We start from the raw sequence: 22,229 nt of genomic DNA on the forward strand, positions 1-22,229 counted from the left end.
TGTCCAACAATTTATTCTCTCAAAATGAATAAATAAAGGGACCAACTGTTGGCCAGCTCTCAGCAAATAAATACATTAACCTGTTAGATGTTTACACGGTCAAATAGATGCGGGGCCCGCATAGTCTATTTTTTTAAACTTTTTCGGGATCGTTTGTTATATTTTTTCGCCGGTAGGAAGTATGGAACAGCTTTTATTCTCCAACAGGTTTGTCATATTTCTTTATCAAGGGAACCGCGATATGTGAGCGGTATGAGCTCAGGTAACGTAGAATTATAATGTTTATGTTACACTCTGCTTTTCTCACCTGTTTCTATATTGCTCCTCATTTTCTGAGAGAAAGGCGATAAGTTGATGTTATGAACTGAATATGGGAAGCGTTTACTCTGGATGAAAATATGACAGCCAAATTAATTCATATGTTCAATGAAAAATGGAAAGTTGCTCTTCGTCTTTGTGTAGAACAGGATTCATGGGTTCATAGTATATCAACTCGTTCTTGTAGGATTGCCTGAAAAATAAAAATATGTTTTTCGTCTTTGTTTAGTACAGAATTCAAGGTTTCACAGGATATCAACTCGTTCTTGTAGGATTCTTGAAATACAATAATGTCGATTAGATGGATATTATATTCTTATTATCATTTTAGTTGACAGTAATGATAATATGATTGTGAATGAAATAGTACTTTAATATGATTAATTGACCGAGCGAAGTGAGGTCTGAGATTCAAGTCGACGGTTTGGCATGTCTCTTAATGTTTAAATGTTTATATGTTGCGCATTCACGGCGAAACACGGTAATAGATTTTCATGAAATTTGACAGGTATGTTCATTTTTTAATTGCGCGTCGACGTCTATACAAGTTTTTTTGGAAATTTTGCATTTCAATGATAATAGAAAAGGAAAAAGGAGCCTCCTTCATACGCCAATATTAGAGTAAAAATCAGACTAAAGCATTATTCATCATAAATCAGCTGACAAGTGATTACACAGATGTGTGGAGAAGCCAGTCTATTGCTGTATTTCCATACGGTCTATAGTTTCAATCAGATACTTGTGTATGAGAATACTGCATGAGGTCTACTGTTCACAGAACTACTAGTTATATTCGATGAGTGTTCTGATATCGATCAACAGTATCATAGGATTACAACGAATCGAATTATCGAATCTTAAAATAAAATACTTCAACAGCTAGTCAGATACAGGTAGTATAGAAATATAGAATTCAATTTGTGATGTAATGTTATTCACATTCGATAACTCCCTGGTCAGATCTTGTCATGAAATATGACACATTTGAATTTCAATGTTTCAATGAACGGGAATTCTGTAGGAATAATGATTTCTGATAGCTTTATTCCCCTGCCAATTTTGTTTAGAATACAATTTGAAACTCATGTTTACAAACTACTGAGTTGAATCCAGAATTACTATGTATGGCTGGAGTCACCATCAATCTAATCTTTCAGCCTGAATCATTCTCCAAATTTCTTTTGGAATTCATCCAGCCAACCTTATTTACAGCTTCTGCCCAATCAAGAATCTATATGTAAACAACTCTGATCAACTTTGTATTCCCTGGAGAAATAAACTATTGCATTCTAATTCAGCGCTTGTAGCTGAGCTAGGTGAACGGCATGAATACAAATGCTCTCCACCTTTACAGTGTAAGAAAATTAACAATGATTTTTCTCATCTACTGTATGAATATGTGAGTGTTACGCTGTTAAACGTAGGCGGTAGCCTGGTACCGTGACCGGCCTATCAACCCTAGAACAACGCAGAGCTGAGCTTTTTCATCTCTATTTTTTATTTTAGAATCTCTCGCCAGCCCAACTCTCGTACTAGTACTAATGAAGGTGGATAAAAGGATTCTGTACTCTTTTGTTTTATTACATCCATCCGTCCGTAAGCAAGACAACCCCTTATTTTTAAGATCGTCGCTACTATCTCTCTCCCCCAACCTAAAATCCTCAGCTACTAGTGCCACCTAGATTGTATACAGTCCGTCTTTATCCAGATTTTTATTTATCTGCCGCCTCCCATCTACTGTGGAAGCCTGAGGTCGCTTCTGCATCCTCACTCTCTCACTCCCTCACTCTCTCTCACATAATTGTAGAGTCCCACTCTCCCTGGTTACGTGATACTCCTTGATAAGGAACATCATCTAATGGCAGAAGCAAGTTTATAGACGGTAGGCCGAGTGTATGATATGTATAATTGGACACCATTATAGACGAAATCTCGAATGAAGGGAGAGGCTCTCGTGTCTATTAAGACTGTACGTCGCCAAGTCAGACATTATAATTTTGAGTTTCCCTGAAAAAAATTGACCGTTAACCGATAGTTGTTGTTCACCATGTTTGAACGTTTTACTATTATCAAATCCAGGAGTAGATTAGACCTACTGATCCTCAACAGAGCTGGTTCCATTTATAATACATCAACAATTTCTCCAATTTTGGAGCAAAAAAAGTTTTGGAGTAATAGTTTATCAAGTTAAATATTGGGAATATTTAACTAATATTAATATTTGGGAGTATTGGGAAAAGGGAGAAGATTAAATAAATTATTGTTAAACTGTGGAAATTCTCCCAATTTAGTCCCTTCTGATTAGAACCTAAAATAAATTTTCATTCCATGAATCAGTTTCTTCTTTATTATCACGTTATTAATATCCTAATGGGAGAGAATTCAATGGTTGATTGTTTTACTGTAGAAAATTGTCCCAATATTATTCCTCCTGATTAGTATTAGATCCCAATTTTAATTTCATAACTCACGTTTTTTCATTGTCACGTGTTAAATATCCTCCTGCAAAAGGAGAGAAATACCCTATTGTAATTTCATAACAAACTTTTTTCATTGTCACGTGCTCAATATCCTACTACTGATGAAGAGAAATTAGCAATATCTTTCCAAATTCAAATTCATGAATTCAGGGCTACTTCCTTGTTTATTTTGACAATTGGGATGAAAAGAAATATTGGACTGTAGTATGTTTCTTTATCCTTAAGTGATTGTAAATGATAAATGAATATATATAATATATATATAATATATATCATATATATATATATATATATATATATATATATATATAAAAGAACTATAGTACCCTTTGAATTGATAAAATAATAGAATGAAAATAAAAAAAAAGATAGATAGATTGTATTTTTAATTTATTGTTTTAATTTTAAAGGGTACTATAATTCTTTTTTTATATAGAAATTAGCCAATATAAATTGTAGGATTTATGAAGCATTTCAGTTCAATTAATGCTTTTTCATCATTTCACCACTTAATAAAACCGCATTAATGACAAAAATAAAGTGCTAATCGATGGGATACAGCAGTTGTTTATGAGCTTGAAAAAACAACTGCAGCTGTAAATCGGATATTTTGGGGAAACCCCAGGCAACATTTTAAAAATACGACTGGTGTAAAATAACTTATTGCATCGCACCCACTGAACCGTGGATTCCCATCAGTTCTGTATTAAATTATAGCTGGTTTCGTGATATAAGTGCTCGGACTCGATTTGAGGGTGTCACCCCTTCGCAATGAACTCAACACCCCCTCTCTCCCATCATATCGAGGAGGTTTTATGAGCAATGCAATATCACAGGAAGCACACACCTTATCTACACGCTTGCAGACCGGGAATTATGTCGATATCAACCTGCTAATAATAACAACTGCCGTTTGGGATCCGATTCCCCAAAGTCACTTTCATTTATCAGGAGTGCGAGTGGCTCGTAAAATGTTTTTCTACTGGGATTTCATGTTCGTATACTTCGAGACTCGATAAGTGAATGGTCAGTTCGATTGAATTTATCGACTAATTCAGGGACAGTCTCCTCTCAGCACGGTTAGACATCCAATAAAAATTCCAGATTTTATTGTAATAAACTTAGTACTATTTATTGGAAAAACGTAGATATAGTTCCAGCCAAAAACTTCCAGGTTTTATCAATCATTATCAATGACTATTTTTAATGTCTGGTTAGATCTATGGTCGTCTTTTCAATAAATTTTTCAAAAAGCCAAGCAAATTTTCTCTTATTCTCTCCAATATTCATCTTGAGAAATAAAACTTAATTCGGTCTCCCTCTGCCTTCTCCCCTATCCTTTCTTACTCCCCTTTTCCTTCTTACTCTTTCTTCTTGGTTTTTGATTTCTTTTTAAGTTTAGTATTTTTCTTTTCAAATCTAGTGATTTTTCTTTCAGTTTTTTTATTGTTTCCTTTCACTAACTTAATTTATTTCATCTTTTTTTTCCTGAAAATTTAAAATATCTAGATATTCAAACACTCGGCCTCTGCGCACAGTTTTTTCAACCTTGCGGGGACCTTCCTTATTTTTATTGTATTATTTAGTTTAATACTGTGTATTATTATTATTATTATTATTATTATTAATCGTAGAGCTCCCGAAGTGGAAGACGCTGAGTAAAATCATGATCATCGATTTTTATTAGACTTGGCGGTTTTCTTGTTCGCCCTCCAGCTTTTCATTCTCTGAGAAAATGCAGCTTTTCTTTCTTCACTCCATCTGTGAATTAATATAACTGTGTATTATTATTATAATGTTTTTCTAATTCCTAAGTTTTCATCTTTTGTTATTATTATTAAGGATAAATGAACGATTTTGATTTTTTTTATATAATTCAATTTCATTTATTGCCAATTAGAATATTCAAGACATTACAAACTCTTTATAATATAACATATGATTAAAAATATAATCAAATAAACATAACTATTCATACATATACTTGAATAAAATGAAATAAAATATAAAATCCAGCCATCACCAGTAGAAAGAAAGACTTTTCTAGGTGGTGAGAATTGCAAAACAGTGAAAGAAAAACATAATATTTTGATATAATGCAGAACATCTATGTTAAATTTAACTAATAGAAGCTTTAGAACAGCAGAATCATAAAAAAATCAACAAATTAATATCGTGCAGAGAAAAGACTATAAAATGAAAATAAAATAATTAAAATTAAATTGCTATATTTATGGTGAAGAAATATTCCCCCTTAATCCACTCATTTGATAATGAGTAAAATCATTTAATTTATTTATTTATTCGTGGACAGAATCACAAGTCATATAAATATGATTAGGAAAGAACAACAGGCTTGGCCCAAATCTATTCCATTCCCAAATTTTGATAAATTAATAAAATGTCTAAAAAATAGGTTATTTTTCTATTTATTTAATAACAAATAAATTCCCCTCTTTTTAATAATTTTGAAATTCAAGTCGATGTGATACTCCAAAATATTTCTATTCTCTAGGGATATCCATCACATCTTAACGACTACACGGAAGGTGACATAGATATGAATCATATACGAATATCAAAAGAAGAAGATTTCATCTTTGAAAGATGAGTTTTTACCCACAACTTCAAATGTTCCTGGTTGATGAATAGCAACTTTGCTTGTAGAGTACACACACTCCAGATTCAAAATAAGGATAGGATAAATTGAAAATATCATCATACTAGATCAAGAGAATGTTTCATTATTGAGGGCCTTAATTTTTTCCAACGTTTATAAACTAGAAATTCAACCAAAAATATGTATTAATTTGAATTTCTGTTTGTTTCAGTGCTGGAAAAGCTGTCAACGACTGCAATTCAGCTACAAGAAACTCTGTTTGAAAAATTCAGACTGCGTAAGTACTCTTTTTTATTTCACTTCTGAGTTTTGTGACTCTTGATTTCCCTCTATGGTTTGTATTGTATGCCAGAATCGTTTCAAATGTAAAAAGTCTACAATTATATCCAAACATTGCCGTCATGCTATCTGTAGAAGATGAATTGTGTTTTCTGTACAACTTGAAAATTGGGGAAACCCGTTCAATACCTAATTCAGTCATGACAATATTTGTGATGAATGTTTCTGTGATTTTTCTAGCTTTCTCAAAAATTTATCAAGTTTTTCAACATTTTTCAATTTATTAATGCATTTCCAAGTTTAATAATCATTTGTTCAAGTTTTTCAACATTTTCCAATTTATTAATGCATTTCCAAGTGTAATAATCATTTGTTCAATCTTTCTAATCAACCCAGATACAAAATATTTAGTATAAACGGTATTGTGATTTTGGACTGTAAATTTTTGTGATTCTTATGAAAGTGTTTACAAAACCTCATTTAGACTTTTTTTATCAAAATTAGGAAGAGAAACAGTTTTGGGTTCATCCTGTTGATTCTCTCCCAATCATTGAATGTTGTAATTGTAGAATGAAATTAATATTATGGAGAGTTTTTTTTTTCATTTCTTGTATTCACGACAAATAGCCTAATTTTATTTTATTTGTACTTTATTTTAATTTAAAGTTGTGAAAATTTGTTTTGGTATGGCACCTGCTGAAAAACCCATGGTTTTAGCAGGACCCAACATTGTAAAAAATTATTTTCCAATAAAATTGATTGATTGATTGATTGATTGAGTATTCAGCAGGCTAAATCTCTCAACACATTTAAACAATTGATTATATATATAGTAACATCCAGTTAACAAAATATCACGGAAATGTCCAGAAAAACACTCTACTTAACTATAAATAGATTAGGAAAACTCTATTATGTGGCTATTATTCTCATATTCCACCTTACTTCCAACGAAAACCAGCTAAACAAGAAAATCCTCACTCACTCATTTCAATACACCTTATTTCCCTTTGAGCATGGAACTGTAGTTGCATAAGATAGGACACAATATATAGGCTACAAGTTTGCGAGGTGATTTTTGATGTGAGACAAACAATCAGCGAGTAAAAGCGCTGAGAAAAGACGATAAAGAATAGAATGAAACGAAGAAGTTGTGAACTCCAGATCACTGCTTCAATATTAATGCGACCTCTCACACCTCTGTCCTTTACGCTCTTTATCGTAGATTTACTCTCTTTCCTCCTTCCTCTGTTCTTTATGTACGGTATCCCAGATAAACTCTTTTTCCTTCTACTCCCATCTCTGTCCTTTACGCTCTTTATTCCAGATCTACTCTCTTTCCTCCTTCCTCTGCTCTTTATGTACGGTATCCCAGATAAACTCTCAGTTCCTCCCTGCTGCAATCCCCCACAAGCACCTTCATCAACCTCTCAATCGTTTTTTCAACCCCTGGCTGAGTTTTGTGTCGTCTTATCAGCCACGTGTTCGACCCTCAAAGCGTCACACAACTCATCTCTCAAATCGGCACAGATTTGCGCCACAAATCTTGTGATCGAGGGAAATTTTCACAAAGCTAATGTACCCCCATTGCAACCTTGAAAATATATAACTAATAGTGAGTAGGTTTTTGATTTTGTATTCAAATTTTTCAAATAAGTGCAATATTTTTAAAGTTTTTAATTTATTGTGATACATTCTGTGATTCATTTAGAGTATAACATCAAACTTCAAAATTCTCAATTTTTCAATTGAATTTTTGAATTCCTGGACCGAAAATCAAGTGACGAAGCAGTGTGTGACTACATAACCTTAACTTTTGGACAACATTAACATTTTATCAAAATTTTTGGAGAGAAATAGTACAGGCTAAGCCTAGTTTTTCCTCCAATCTCATAATTGTATTATGATTATAGTGTTTCATACAATAAAAGAATAAATGAAATAAATAAATGAAAAATATAAGTTATTCCATTAATGATAATTGGAAAAGTAGTGGAAAATTATGTTCAGTTTATAAATTATCAAATTTTAATAGATGATGCTCATGTAGAAGAATAAGCTATTATTTTAATGAGACCGATTACAATTACAATCTCGAACTCAAATCTGACAGATAAATTCATGTTTGAGTAAATTGGTGTATAATATAGATTGAACACTATATTTCATATTTATTCCTCAGGCTATATAACAACATATTCAAACACTTGAAAATTATTTATACTGCAATAATGATTGGAAGAGAACAACAAACTTTTTCTCGACTAAACGTTAATATATATTGTAACAATGTCCAAAGAATGGGTTGATGTAATTTGAATGTGCTTATACTAAAAAAATTCAAGTAGAGACTAGATTTTAAAATATTTCACAATATTATGATGACTCATCAACAATGAGTCAGTGGGTGGTCTCCTATCAGGTCTATTTCAATTTGGCGCAACTATTGCCAAGTTCATAACTGACGCAACAAAAAATGTAGTCACGGAACAACCAATTGAAAAATCATAGTCGCCAAACGGTAATGGTGATTTGGAATCACTTCAGTTCCGTTCATGTCAAGATGGCGTTTTGGCATCAGAGATTGAAACTCGGCCGAATCGTTTTTATCGCACTAAATCTGCGGAAGTCGTTCAATGAGTTGGCAATTTCCTTTTTGGAATTGTCTGTCAGAGTGCAGCCCAACTAAGTTAAATTATTTTGTTGACTACTTTTTTGTCTCTGAAGAATCAATCAACAAGAACACAATTTGTAGCTGGGCCAGGTTTCTTCAGGGAAATCCAGTATTATGTCCGGTTGAAGATTTTTAATGCTTATCATGATTATAATTATTTCAATTCTAATAAATAAATGATGCTGGCTCTAAATGATTCTTCTTGAGATCAGTCCAACTGAGTCACAACTCGCTCCCAACTGAGCCACAGAGATCGCCTCATGTACATTGAGAACGTCTGGAGTTACTTATTTTCACGGGTATCTGGATATTACTTTCCAATTGTCAATTTTTAAAATTCGGTATGGCATAAAGCATACATTATTCTTAATGATATAGCAGTATTAATCATTAGTACCATCGATTATGGATTACAGTAATATATAATTATTATTGAACGAAAATCCTAAATAAATGCTGCAAATCACCCCGAAAACCTCTGCTACTGCAGACATTGACAACAGGGCTAACAGCTAGATGGAAATTCGATGAGAACTATTATCAAAAAAAATTTTTGGATAAGTATTTTTGGATAAATTTTTTGGATAATAGTTCACATCGAATTTCCATCTAGCTGTTAGCCCTGTTGTCAATGTCTGCAGTAGCAGAGGTCTTCGGGGTGATTTGCAGCATTTATTTAGGATTTTCGTTCAATAATAATTATAATATATTGATTAGCATTTGAATAAATGCATTCTCTATTTAATTCCATCTGTGGTTACAGTAATACTTATATCATTTCCTAAGATGTCTTTGAAGACAAAGTCTTTGACGTCGTCGTCTTCATGAATTATGCTGTGTTGGAATCTTGAGCTGATCCTATTCCGGCAGTTATCTTTAGGCCAATCTCGGCTTCCCTATGCACCTTCTTTCTTCTGGCTTACGTGATTTCCGAGCCTTTCCGAAGTGTTGTTGAAAATATGTTCATTTTGTTGTAGGATGTCGGCTGCAAAGCGGCCTGTCACTTTGCGGAGGAAGCGAGCAACTACGTGCCACGAGCTCCCGTCCTCGTGCAACGTGGCGAGGAGGTGCTCATGAACGACGGCCACGAGACAAAATGGCCGAAACCAGCGCCCGAGCTGGAGGGACCCTGGGTCTATCTAGTTATGCGACGCCTCAAACACCCTGGTAGTTCCTGGCGACAGATCACTCAAACCCTGGACCGATCCGCAAGGATCCCGACTGGTGGGATGGTGAGGGTGTTAGTGGTAAACCGCAGTGGTTTGGCGACCATATACGGACCTGCAGAGGAGATAAAGAGACGGGAGGACAAGGGATGGAGACTGAGGGAGGTGTCCGTGATTCACCAGGAGGCGGTGGTGATCGCAGAGATCGCCTGGGAGGCGAGACATCCGGGAGCGCTGTACCTGGTCACCTGGGAGGTGGCTGGAGGTGGACTCAGAGGAAACCTGCTCTTGTCGTCTACATGTGTCGCCTTGTCTCTGTGGCCTGATACTCAGTTCCATGTACAGGTTAGTTCAATTTAATTTTTCTTCATAATTCAACTCGTGTATTCACTCCTATTCTTCCTTTTTCTTCACTTTTTTGTACCTTCACAACCTCAATTCTTTATACTGTACTACATTATACTGTTTCCTTATTCTTTATTAGCATCATCCTTATCCTATATTCTCCTACAAAATCACTTCTTCCATCATCCTTCTCATCCAGTTTTCTCCTAATATTGATTTTTGTTGATTAATTATCAACATTCCCCCACAAATCAACATATATTTCATATTCTCCACTGAATCACTACTTCTATTATCATGAATGTCGTTTAGTTCTCTCCTTATTTTGATTCATTGTTGAATAATTATTATCAATTCATAATTATTTCATAAAAATAATAATTATTCATTGTACTCTCTTACTCACTCTCTCTCTCTTACTTTCTGTTTAATATTCACATTCTCTCCTTCTGTCTCTTACCATTACTCTCTTTCTCTATTTCTTCAGTTTTCTTGCATGTCACGTGATTAAGATAAGATTTGACAGGCTTCGCTCCCCATTTTGTTTGGAATTAGTTGCAACAGCAAACACCATCAGTCATCGTTGGCCGTCACTCCCAAATAAGATAACAACGCTGATAAAAATAGAATTATGGTGAGAGGGAGAGAGAGTGAGTATGTGAGTAGGAGAAAAAGAGGGAGTGAAAGAGAGTGTGAGGAAGAGAGAGAGTAAAGATAGATATAGTGAGAGAGAAAAAGAGAAAGTGAGTGTGAGAGAGAGAAAGATATAGTGAAAAGAGAATAAGGAAGAGAAACACAGTCTCCCATCTGCCATCATTGAAGCACACCAATATTAGTTCTTATCAATGCCCAGTAAAATGCTGGTAATGAATTTCTATTTTCAGTGTAAACTCTGGCTGGTTATCAGTACGTTTGTGCCAGACAGTCAATCTGTAGACTGGAAGTTCAGAGACAGAATCAATAAAGGGTAATAATAGACTCCTCAAGGGATTAGACACCTTTTTATCTAAATCCTGACAAATGGAGGGGTTGTTGACGATGACTTTTACCTTCATTATCGGAATTCAACGGGAAATTTAAAATATTGAGGGTGTTGAGTTTTCCAAGTTTGAGAGAGAAGTTTCACATTGAAACAATCATAATCGAGCTTGAAGGTTAAAGAGTTAAAGGCTAAATCAATTCAAATTTCATCTATTCTATCAGGTTTCATATGAGCAGTTGAACGAAACATAGCGAGTTTGAATTAATTTGTTTTTCCAGATTGATTTCTACATAGATTGCAGGTTTAATGCCTAGTGAGATCGGACTTTGCAACTAATTTAATTTAAACATAGCGAGCTATCGGTGAATAAACACTTATTCATTTCAAAATTAGTACAATAATTGAACGGTCGAAAGGAAAGGTTCATTTCGAAATTAGTACAATAATTGAACGGTCGAAAGGAAGGGCCACATCAGACTGACAAATTTTTTATTTTTTAATTGATCGAATAAATTTTATTGGTTAAAAAAAATACTTAGAATAATGAAAGTTTAGATCATTTTAATCTTCATTGAAATGCAATGATTGCATTTGCATTGAAACAATGTAATGTTCAAGAAGTGAAGATTGAGTCAGTATCTTATTATCTATACATATAAAAGGGAAATGGCACTCAGTCACTGACTGACTGACTGACTCACTCACTCACTCGCAGAACTAAAAATCTACCGGACCAAAAACGTTGAAATTTGGTAGGTATGTTCAGTTGGCCCTTTAGAGGCGCACTAAAGAACGGATTTGGGTTCCAAAATCTGCGTTTTTCCAGCTTTTTTTAGCGTTTTCTCAGCTTTATCGAGAACAAATGAACAGAAAATGTTCAAATTTAGTACAGAAGCTCAGCTAAGGTGCAATAATGTTGTGTTAGCAGGAATTTACAGGGTACGCGCCACCTTCGTCCTCCGACACACCCAGAACCTGACAGGAGTGGACAGCGACTATCTCATCCATCGACACCGTACGCCAGCGACAGGGAAAGACTGTTTTGAAAGAGTCTCGAATTGGCGTGTGCGTTAGGCGCCAAAACCGGACACTTTTACATTCGTACAGAAACGACAAAGTCAGACACATCGAATCTCTGACACTTCCAAAACAGGACGGTTGGGTTACACTTCTTGGACGGACTGTACTACGCAGAGCTGTCTTGTTTGATGAATCCCCATGTGTAGGCTATTCTTAACAAGACCATTGACAATTATTTCTGAAACCTATCACTCTTTTCTATCTCTCTCCATAGTAATATCGGGCAATGACTTACCTTGTAACTGTATTATTCCTATTTTGTGCAGTTGTCTCTCTTTTCTGCATTTATTTGGAGCATAAATAATAGAGCTATTAGTAAATTTCTTGACACAAAACAAAAATAAATTAACTTTATAGTTCAATTATTGTCAAAATTATTGAGTACACTGAAACCTCTCGATAACTTTATAATTCGTAGTTTTGCCATCAAAAACACTGTAATTAGTATTCCCATAAAGATAAATACACTAATATGCAATTGTAACTGATAACTCCAGTAATGAGTTCATTGAAAGCTTTATGGATTCACATATAATAATATAACTAGAGACACCCTGGGTTAAAGAACTCGCTCATTAACAGTTGTTTTGATCTCTGAAATCTTTTACAAGTATGTCAAATTAATATTTAACAATATTTTCTAATATCCATTCATAGAGGCTATATTATGAATTGATTATGGGTAATGATGGGATCAGTATCCACGATACAATTTTTCGAATTTGGTTCTATCAGCCTCGATATTGCAGAGCTTGATATATATTCGTCACCCTCCAAAATTTGTATTAAACGCTTGGTCCCGTAAGCTACAAATTATAGAGGTTCTACTGTGTTGAATGTAGTCTACAGGAGGGTGAATATACTCGAACATTGAGTATTTTGAAGATAATAAAATTTGTTAGTATGGTTTTCATTTTGAATTTCCTCTTATTTGAAAACCAGCAATAGACCTTTGAGACAATGGGTCTATCTTTTCATATTCCCTAAAAACTACCTGATTGTTATAAGCTAATTTTAGTATGTGCTTCCTCAACATAGAAATACCCTTCTCTTGGAATATAGGGATGTAGAGGCATATTTATATAAGATAGAATTCCTGGAAGATTGAATATGTGAGCTTGTTGTTAATGGAAATGAGTAGAATACAAAAACTTTGAAAAGTATAGTAAAGTTGAATGGAATCAACTTCAATTATTGTATGGCAAGATTACGATACTTATGAGCTCTACTACTTAGAAATCCTATTCTATTAAGCGAGCAATTTCTATATATTTTTATGTTTATCTGGTTATTTTTATATCTGGTTATTTAAATCCAATGGATCTCAAATACGGCTCTAACGATTTTCACGAAATTTTTAACATGGTTGGTTCATGATATAAAAATTCGATTGCACTAGATCTCATCCCTGGCAAAACTCGCTGAAGGACATTAAAATGATAATTCATCCTTGGAAAAATAGTTGAGACTTTCGTCGTCTGTGGATAATAAAGTGAGTGAGCGAGTGCATCTGTGGAAAATCAAAATATCTCATCCCCGAAATTCATAAACTGACGTATAGCCAGTTGTAAAATATAAACACGACCTCAAAATCAAAATTCAGGGAAGAAACAGTTTTGGGCTGTGCCTATTAGTCCTTCCCCAATCATTTTGTTCTGTTTATCAATAAATAAATAACCAGCGAAACTCGGTGTCCCGATATTAGATTGTGAAACAAGATAATTGTACTGGGATGTAACTGGTAGTTCTGTGAACAGTAGACCTCACGCAGATTTATCATCCACAAGTATCTGATGTCACCTGTTTGAAAAGTTAACAAACTCAGTTCACATTTGAATTTGTATTCTATATATGATAATATTATAATTCATCCAGTTCTGTGATAATCTTTCCATCTGATGAGAATTAATTTTTTACAATAAAAATAATATTATAATTTCTTCAGTATTATTTAGTTCATTTGATTATTTTTAATTAACAATATTGAATTATTTTTCTTCAAAGTGACAATATTGATAATGATGGGCACGCATAATAATACCAATATCGGGGCACCGAGCTTCGCTCGTTATTTATTTATTGTTAAACAGAACACAATTCTTTAAAATGATTGGGGAAGGACTAACAGGCACAGCCCAAAACTGTTTCTTCCCCGAATTCTGATTTATACACTATAAATAGTCCAGAAAGTAAGCTATGTTCCATACACTTGAATTCAAATTCAATTTTCAGTCCAAAAATTTAAAAACAAAAAACTTCTAATTTAGATTATTTACAAACCAAATTGAATAACAAAGTAACACTCACTCTTCACTCGAAATTGTCAAATAATGAATAGCTTTGAAAATTATGATATTCTCTAGTTTAGATTGATCATCATGTCATGTCAACTGATCAGATTATATTGATCGAGTCGATTAAAATTTCTAGATAATATTTTTGCTGATTGCTTACACAGCTAGAAATAATTCTGTCTCTCTCCCACACACGCATCTTCTGTTTCGACAGACGACGAAATTATCATCTGTTTTTCCATGGATGCATAGTTGTTATCTTTTCATGTCCTTCAGCGAGTTTTCCCAGGGATAATACCTAGTGCAATCGAATTTTTATATCATAAACCTACTATGTTCCAAATTTCGTGAAAATCGTTATAGAGCAGTTTTTGAGATCTGTTGAACATAAATAACCAGGTAACCAGATATGAACATATAAACAGATATGCAGAAATTGCTTTCTTAATATAATAGGATGACTGAGAAACAAAATAATAAAACCAAAGACCTTAAAGATGCATATCTCTCCAAGGTCTTTGATTGAAACTGTAGACCTTATAGAAATTGACACGGCTTTTCCAGACATCTGTGTAATTCACTTGTAGCTGATTGATTATAAATAATTCAGAGTATGGACGAATTCATTTTTTTATTATCTTTAGAATGCAAAATTTCAAAGAACCTTGTGTATACATCGACGCGGAGTTGAAAAAGGAATACTCCTGCCAATTCTCATCAAATTCTATCAACGCGTTTGGCCGTAATTGCGTTACATACAGACAGACAAAAGAAAATCCGAGTTAAAACATAGACCTCTCTACGTTCGGTCAATAATCTGTGATTTTTTTATAATTATCTAAAAACAATTAAGCCGTCCATTACAATCATTGAGAGAAAAACCAAAGAGATGCTCATATTATCTTCTCAAATCTTTAACAATACTCTAAAAATACATTAACAATACGCTACCGGTAATTCATGAGTAAATACTGATATGGTCGATTTCAATGAACATTAAATGAAATGGTTGTTTTCTTTTAAATCTCTATACTTGAGCATTCTGTTAATTTCGAACAGAGCTTACTTTCACGGGGTTTTCTCAGATGATGCAACAATCACTGAGGAATCTCCAACACAGATTTCAATAAACCAGGAGAGAGTCATCTAAAATTAAAATTATTAGTGCTATATTGCTAATTATTATTGCCAATTATTAATGTTTTCAGAAAATTATTAATGCCATAGATGTTTCTTAATTAAATGATAATTTTTGGAATTTCAATTATTATAATATTTTTCGCATTCCCATTTTTCATTTTTTTTTTATTTTGAATCCCTTCATTTGGGTCACTCGTTTAGTCGAATAATATCGGGGAACCGAGCTTTGCTCTGGAGTGTGAAAGCATAGAAAATTTGTAACGAAAGATTGAATTTATAGTTTATATTCATTTTCTCAGTCGTACAATTATTTTTACAGTTATATGAGGAGGCACAACAGGCTTATGCCCAAAACTGTCCCTTTTCAAATTTATACTACAGTCCAAATCAAAATTCAGGTTAAGCTACTATCACTCATCAAAATAACAATTTATTCACACTCCAAAAAACAAACACATTATCAATAAATTACAAATATATATACGGTACTATGAATTCGATTTTAGAATGATATACTATTTTTGCTACAATATTTGTTAATATATTATGTACTATTCTACACTAACAGAATCTAGTTACTATTTTGGACTTTCTGAAGTAGCCTAAACATGTTTTCTAAAAAAAAGAGAAATGAACGAGAATAAGTTTTTCTTGTTGAATTTTTCTTTTCGTGAGATCAGCTGAATGATCCCACACATGCACTTGTTCACTCATTTCCATTACGGTATCGACAGACGACAAAATTTCCAGCTGTTTTTCCAAGGACGTATTTATCCTTTTGATGACCTTCAGCGAGTTATTCCAGGGTTGAGACCTAGTGCAATCGAATCATAAACCTACTTTGTTTGAAATTTCTTGAGAATCGTTGGAGCCGTTTTCGAGATCCGGTCACATACAGATGTACATATATAAACATAAAAACATCTAAACATATGAACAGAAATTGCAATAGTATAGGACAGTACAATTATATAGTATTTATATAGTATTATTCGGTTATATATCTAACACAGAAATCTCTCTCAGCAACGACTATATAAACGCTTAACACAGGTTGCTAGGGAACGATAATAATGAGAATATGTGATGAATAATCTATCCTTTTCTAGGCGAGCAATATTCCTGTATCACAGATATCCAAAAACTTCAACACTAAAATGTGAATATTCTTTGAAACGGTTTGATATAAATTGATGGGCGATTTCCACCATTCATTATCTCTTGTAATTCTATTTTTGAATCTTGTATTAAAACAATCCCATGAAAAATGTTTGATTCAATGTGGCGGAACCGATATGTCAGACCAAAATTTTGAAGCTACCTACAAAACCTTTTTTTAATTTGAATAGGATTCCCAGTGGAGCCCACTGTCGAATTATCTTTGGAAATGAACATAAAGCTCTTTTCCTATTAATATTAAGCAGTAGGCCTATGTGAATCCATAGAACTTCATAGGTTTCTCCGTATGGGTAAATGATTCAGAATCAAAATTCAAATTCGTTAAATTAATAATACCAACGACATAGCAACTGCCATCACAAATTTATCATTAATATTACGCGAATGCTACTGAAGGATAATAGTCAGGCAGACACACAGGAGCAAGTTATTTTATCTCATGTATTTTCAATGTTATTTTTATATCCTGAGAAAGGACGAAGAAGTGAGTAAAATATTTTGTTGTTCAATAAACTTGACCTGTAAAAAGGTTCGAAGAGTGCGTGTTCAAAATTTGAAGCTGATGGATCAACTTTTTCTAAAGTTATTGTAGTACATTCAAACAAACAAACCCACAGACCGACAACAACTTTTAACTTTAGTAAAAAGTAAGAACTTGCTAACGCTCGTTCATCAATAAATATTATTGTGAAAACAATGGGCGGTATTATCAAGTGAGGAGCACATAAATTGAAGGAGTCAAATTATTTTCTCAGTGTAAGGGATTGTATATTTTACAAGAGTGTGTTTCTGAGGGATAATAGACCTATAGTGAGAAAGTGAAGAAGAGAGGATTTAATAGAATTGCTGCTTTAGTTTTTTTGCACAACCGGCCCTCTCTCACATTCAACTATCAACCCTCCAGTGCGATGCTACATCAACTATATTATACAATCCTACTCAGTGGAATGGGGGAATTCACAATATTACAAGCAAGAGTTAATAGTAATGAATATAATTAATTGACACAGAAAATCTAGGAATGTAGGCATGGAAAAGACAAATTCAAGATAAGTAGAAGATAATGTGTCTGAAGCATTGTATGAAATAATAACAAAACCCTCAGGGAAAAGAAAGGAGAGAAGTATTAAAAATATTGCTAATCACAATGAATGTAGAATGCAATTTTAATGTTATTTCACACTGTGTGAAATTAATAAAAGTTATTGATTTATAACAGGATATTGATTTATAGAATAATATCCTACAATAATAATATTGTGAACTATAAACTATAAACCTTATACACTGATTTACATAAAATGACAGTATTGCTTATTAAATGACAGTATTATATAAACGATTATTTTCCTTGTATGAAAAATTTAATAATGAGAATGAAGATTGAATGCCATTTGAATTGTCAATTCTGTGAAAAGGTGTCAATTCTGTAAAGTAGTATAGCTCCCATTAGCACACAACCGGGTAAGAGATAGATTAGATCAGATTAGATTTCTTTATTTATGTATGTTACAATATATACTGGCTTATTGGCCTACACCAATTTACATTGAATGACGATAATGCTAGTTATTCAACGAATTTCACAAAGTATAAATAATTAATAAATGAGTATAAATATAGAATGCAATAAGAATAACGATAATATAATAATGTGATGTAACTTCATAAATCGGCGGTGTTTCAACAAATAATTGTCGATTCTTTGAAGGATATAAAATATCCTTCTCATCAACACCCGACTGGAAGAGAGAGAGAGAGGATGAGAGTGTGTGTGTGAGAGAGAGAAAGTGGCGCAGGAGTGATAGAGAGATGGTTAGATAGAGGAAGGGAGAGAGAGAGAGCGAGAGAGAGTGAGAGAGGAAGCAATAGAACTAAATAAGGTTGAGATAAGAGACAATGTCAGACAGGAGTATTGTCCAATGAATAGTCACACACACTATTTCTCCAGTCACACTAAGTTATGAATAGAATAATTCCAAGAAAGTACAGTCTGTGCCAAAATTCAAACCAGTTTACGTCCTCGCCATTCTTCCCGCAAAACTTGCATAGCCGACAAGAGATGATAGCGACAACCAGAGACTGTTTTCCAGGTAGAGAAATTAGTCACGGACTCGCCCCGCCAAAACAAGACACTTCTTTTCAGCACAAGAACGTCAAAAACAGCCACCGCCGAAACAAGACTGAATTTCAGTGCTAGGATGGATGTGTCTGACTTTGACGGTGGTGTATACTGACGTCGCCCCGAATTTACAATAACGTCAAAGATACGCTCAAAATTAGCGTTTTTTTTTTTTTTTTGCTTTTTCTAAGATTTATCGAGAACAAATGAACAAATGAACAGATATTGTTCAGATCTAGTACAGAAGCTCAGCTAGGCTGTAATAATGTTGTGTTAGAAGGAATTTGAAATATCGCCAAAGATACGCCCAAAATCTGCGTTTTTCCAGAGTTTTTTGCGCTTTCTCAGCTTTATCGAGAACAAATGAACAGAAAATGTTCAAATTTACTACAGAAGCTCAGCTGGGATGTAATAATGTTGTGTTAGAAGGAATTTGAAATAACGCCAATGATACGCCAGAAATTAGCGGTTTTTTGCGTTTTCTCAGTTCTTTCATCAAGTAATAGACAGAAAATGTTCAAATTTGGTACAGAGGTTTAGCTAGGGTCTAAAAATTTTGTGATGAGGTGACTTTAATATTTCATCAAAGATACGCCCAAAATCAGCATTTTCCCAACGTTTTTCTCAGCTTTTCTGCGTTTTCTCAGTACTTTGACTTTCTGATGGAATGAAGCATGCACAAATGAAAAATGCAGGCGAGCGAAGCGAGCCCGCTGATCTTACTTTTGGACGATCCAGGAAGCGAGCCTGACGGCTAGTTTCCTTTATAATTATTGTACTATTTATTAGAATTACTATTAGTAGGCTACTTTTTATTTTCATTTATCTTGCCTTCGCTGTTTTTTTCATGTTTCAGTATTATTTACATTGTACTGTTCTCTTTACGAACTAACAGCTAGCGCACAAGCCTGACTTTGCTGGCTGTGCCAAAGATTTCTTATTCACATTTGTCTTAAATATCTTGTATTTTGGCGGAATAAATATTCTATATTCATATCAAGCAATGAGAAAGCTGAGAAACTACAGCAAAATATCAATATGGTTTACTGAAATCTCTTCGATTTCTGCTCTCTATTCTTTCGCTCACGTAGTTCTCAGAGTTTTTTATCCGGGATTGAGCAAACTAAAGCTTTCTACAGAGCTGGCCCAAGTTTCAGCATGTATTTCAGATAAGTTGAAATGGAAGTTTGTAGGCGCGAGGGATTTCGTATCAGAGATATGGAATGACAGAAGAGGGCGGATTTCACAATGGCGCCAAGAACGTTCACTTCTCAGAAAATCTCCAAAATATTACATCGGCTTTGGTGGGAACAATAACAGGCTACGCAAGAAAAATGATAGTTTCTTATTTATTTGCAACTTTTTTTTGTTTCTTATCTGAGCTATTCCACACATCCTCTTTATATCCTGCAACATTTTCAGCCAGTTTTTCAACATTTCGCTTTTTTCTTTCTCCAGCATCTCATAGATTGTTATTCATATTTTCACTCAAGGTTTCTTTATTTTCCAAGAATTTCTTTACTCTGTTTTTTGACAAACTTCAGTAGGCCTATTCTCGACAATGACTCAACTATCTCTCTCAAACTTTCCAATTATCTTATTGGTTTATCATATGTTTCTCTTTCAAGTATTCTATTTTTGTGTTTTACATACAATCCCAATTATTACATTATTCTATTACCTATTACCTCTTTCTGGCGTTCTTTCATAGAACTCCAGTGGCATACTCTATCAAAGTGATATTTCCACATACCGTAATGAATTTTCCAACATAAATTCAATTAAACAAGTTGAGAGTTATTTCAATGACAACAGCATTGATTTTCAAAAGGATTATTGGGATTGAAAGCCCTTGATTTGAGTTTTTGTTCAATAATAATTCAGAATTTCATATCCAATTGATGAGAACACTATGATATAGTGGAAAATTACAAATTTATTCGGAAAGAAACACAAACATGCTCCAACACCTATTGTGTCTCACCAAACAGTGTGTTATAAGACTTATAAAATTTATCAAATTAGGTCAATTACCTCCCTTGTTGGTTTCTTACTATTTCTATAATATGTGGACCACACCTGTAACTCCTACAATGTATATGAAATACATTACACAACCTTGAAACATTTAATCAAAATTAAGAAATGAAGAAGTTTTTGGCAAATCTTCTCTTATTGTATTCATTATCGATGATTTTATGCCAATTAGTGAATTGATAAATGAACTTCTCATGTATTGTTCACCTTGGAACTGTTAATTATACTATCAGTAATTGCAGCAGTTTCAGGCAAATGCATGTTGAATCTTCCGGTAACAATATCTATTGTAAATGATTAAGTTTGTAGAGTGAATATTGATTTCTTCAATGTTGTTTTCCATCACGAACTGCTTATTATTAAATCACTTTTTGCTATTAGAAAAAACGACTAGCAGTTTTTTCTAATAGCAAAAAGTGATTGAATATTGATGTTGTGGAATTATCCCATAATAGACTTGAGATATTGTAATAAATCAATTACTAATTAAATTCATAACTGATAAATTGATGACAAATAATGAATTAATCAATGAATTTGTCATGTATCATTAACTGTTGCTTATTATTATATCAGGAATCATGTATCATTAACCTCCAAACTTTTGTTTATTATTATATCAGGAATTGGAGCAGTTTTAGAAATATTCCTGTTCCCGAATCCTCCCGTATTGTTTAGTTAGCCTATTGACAATGAACGAATTTTCCCCTTTTGATGTTGTGTTGAGTTAATAAATTTAACCTATTGCTTATGAATGACTTTTTCACTTTTCATGAATGAATTAATAAATTTTTCACGTTTTGTTCCAGGTGGAACTCATGAATCCCAGTGCACTGGAACAACAAAAAAGTGAGGAATTAATCGTGGACACTCATAAGGGAATCGAGAACGTGATCCTACCTCAGACTGACGATCCGTCCCTCCTCAACGCCTTCTCCTCCTCTCCCTCATCCTCCTCCTTAGACTTATCCTTCTCCTCAGACTCTTCTTCCTCATCCTCAAACTCACTCCTCCTCAGAGTCCTCAACAGTTCGAGAGCAGACATAGAGCTGAGTGACCCTCAGCTGCAGCCGATTACGACGCGGCAAATGACGGCGCAGTTTGTTGCCGCTGGGTTGGCTGCCCTGTTGGCTGTGCTAATAGTGGTTATGGTTGTAAGGGCGTGCAGGACGAGAGGGGAAACCAATCCTCATTCGAAGCTCGTTGAGGACGATTATCTAACGGCTGACCTGTATAAAGGTGAGTTTACTCATGCTTTTCTAGAACTTCCTCATATTATTGTCCGTCTTCATATCTTTTGTCGATTAAAAAAAATATTCTTTATTCTATAAAGATTTGCATACAATAGTCTTAGTAAAATATGCGTGTAAAACATTATGTACTTGAGATAATGCTGCTGGTGAGATGCTATGATATCTATCCATAATTCAAAATTAATTGATTCAAGTGTTTGTGTTTTGTTCCAATGTGGAGATTAGTGAGGAATTGAAAAGTCGCACATAACCTTTATTTA

The 22,229-nt window shown here is 33.8% G+C and overlaps 1 protein-coding gene across 1 annotated transcript in view; it reads left to right on the forward strand.

The window, feature by feature from the left end:
- The window catches only part of LOC111060915, a 126,725-nt gene that overhangs the window by 101,157 nt on the left and 3,339 nt on the right, over nt 1–22,229 (forward strand). The window contains exons 2-4 of the mRNA XM_039438196.1: nt 5,630–5,695; nt 9,349–9,882; nt 21,526–21,955. Of these exons, the coding sequence (XP_039294130.1) occupies nt 5,630–5,695; nt 9,349–9,882; nt 21,526–21,955 (1,030 nt within the window). The remainder of the gene's footprint in view (nt 1–5,629; nt 5,696–9,348; nt 9,883–21,525; nt 21,956–22,229) is intronic.

Source organism: Nilaparvata lugens, chromosome 11 (genome assembly GCF_014356525.2).
Source record: "Nilaparvata lugens isolate BPH chromosome 11, ASM1435652v1, whole genome shotgun sequence".
NCBI lineage: Eukaryota > Metazoa > Arthropoda > Insecta > Hemiptera > Delphacidae > Nilaparvata > Nilaparvata lugens.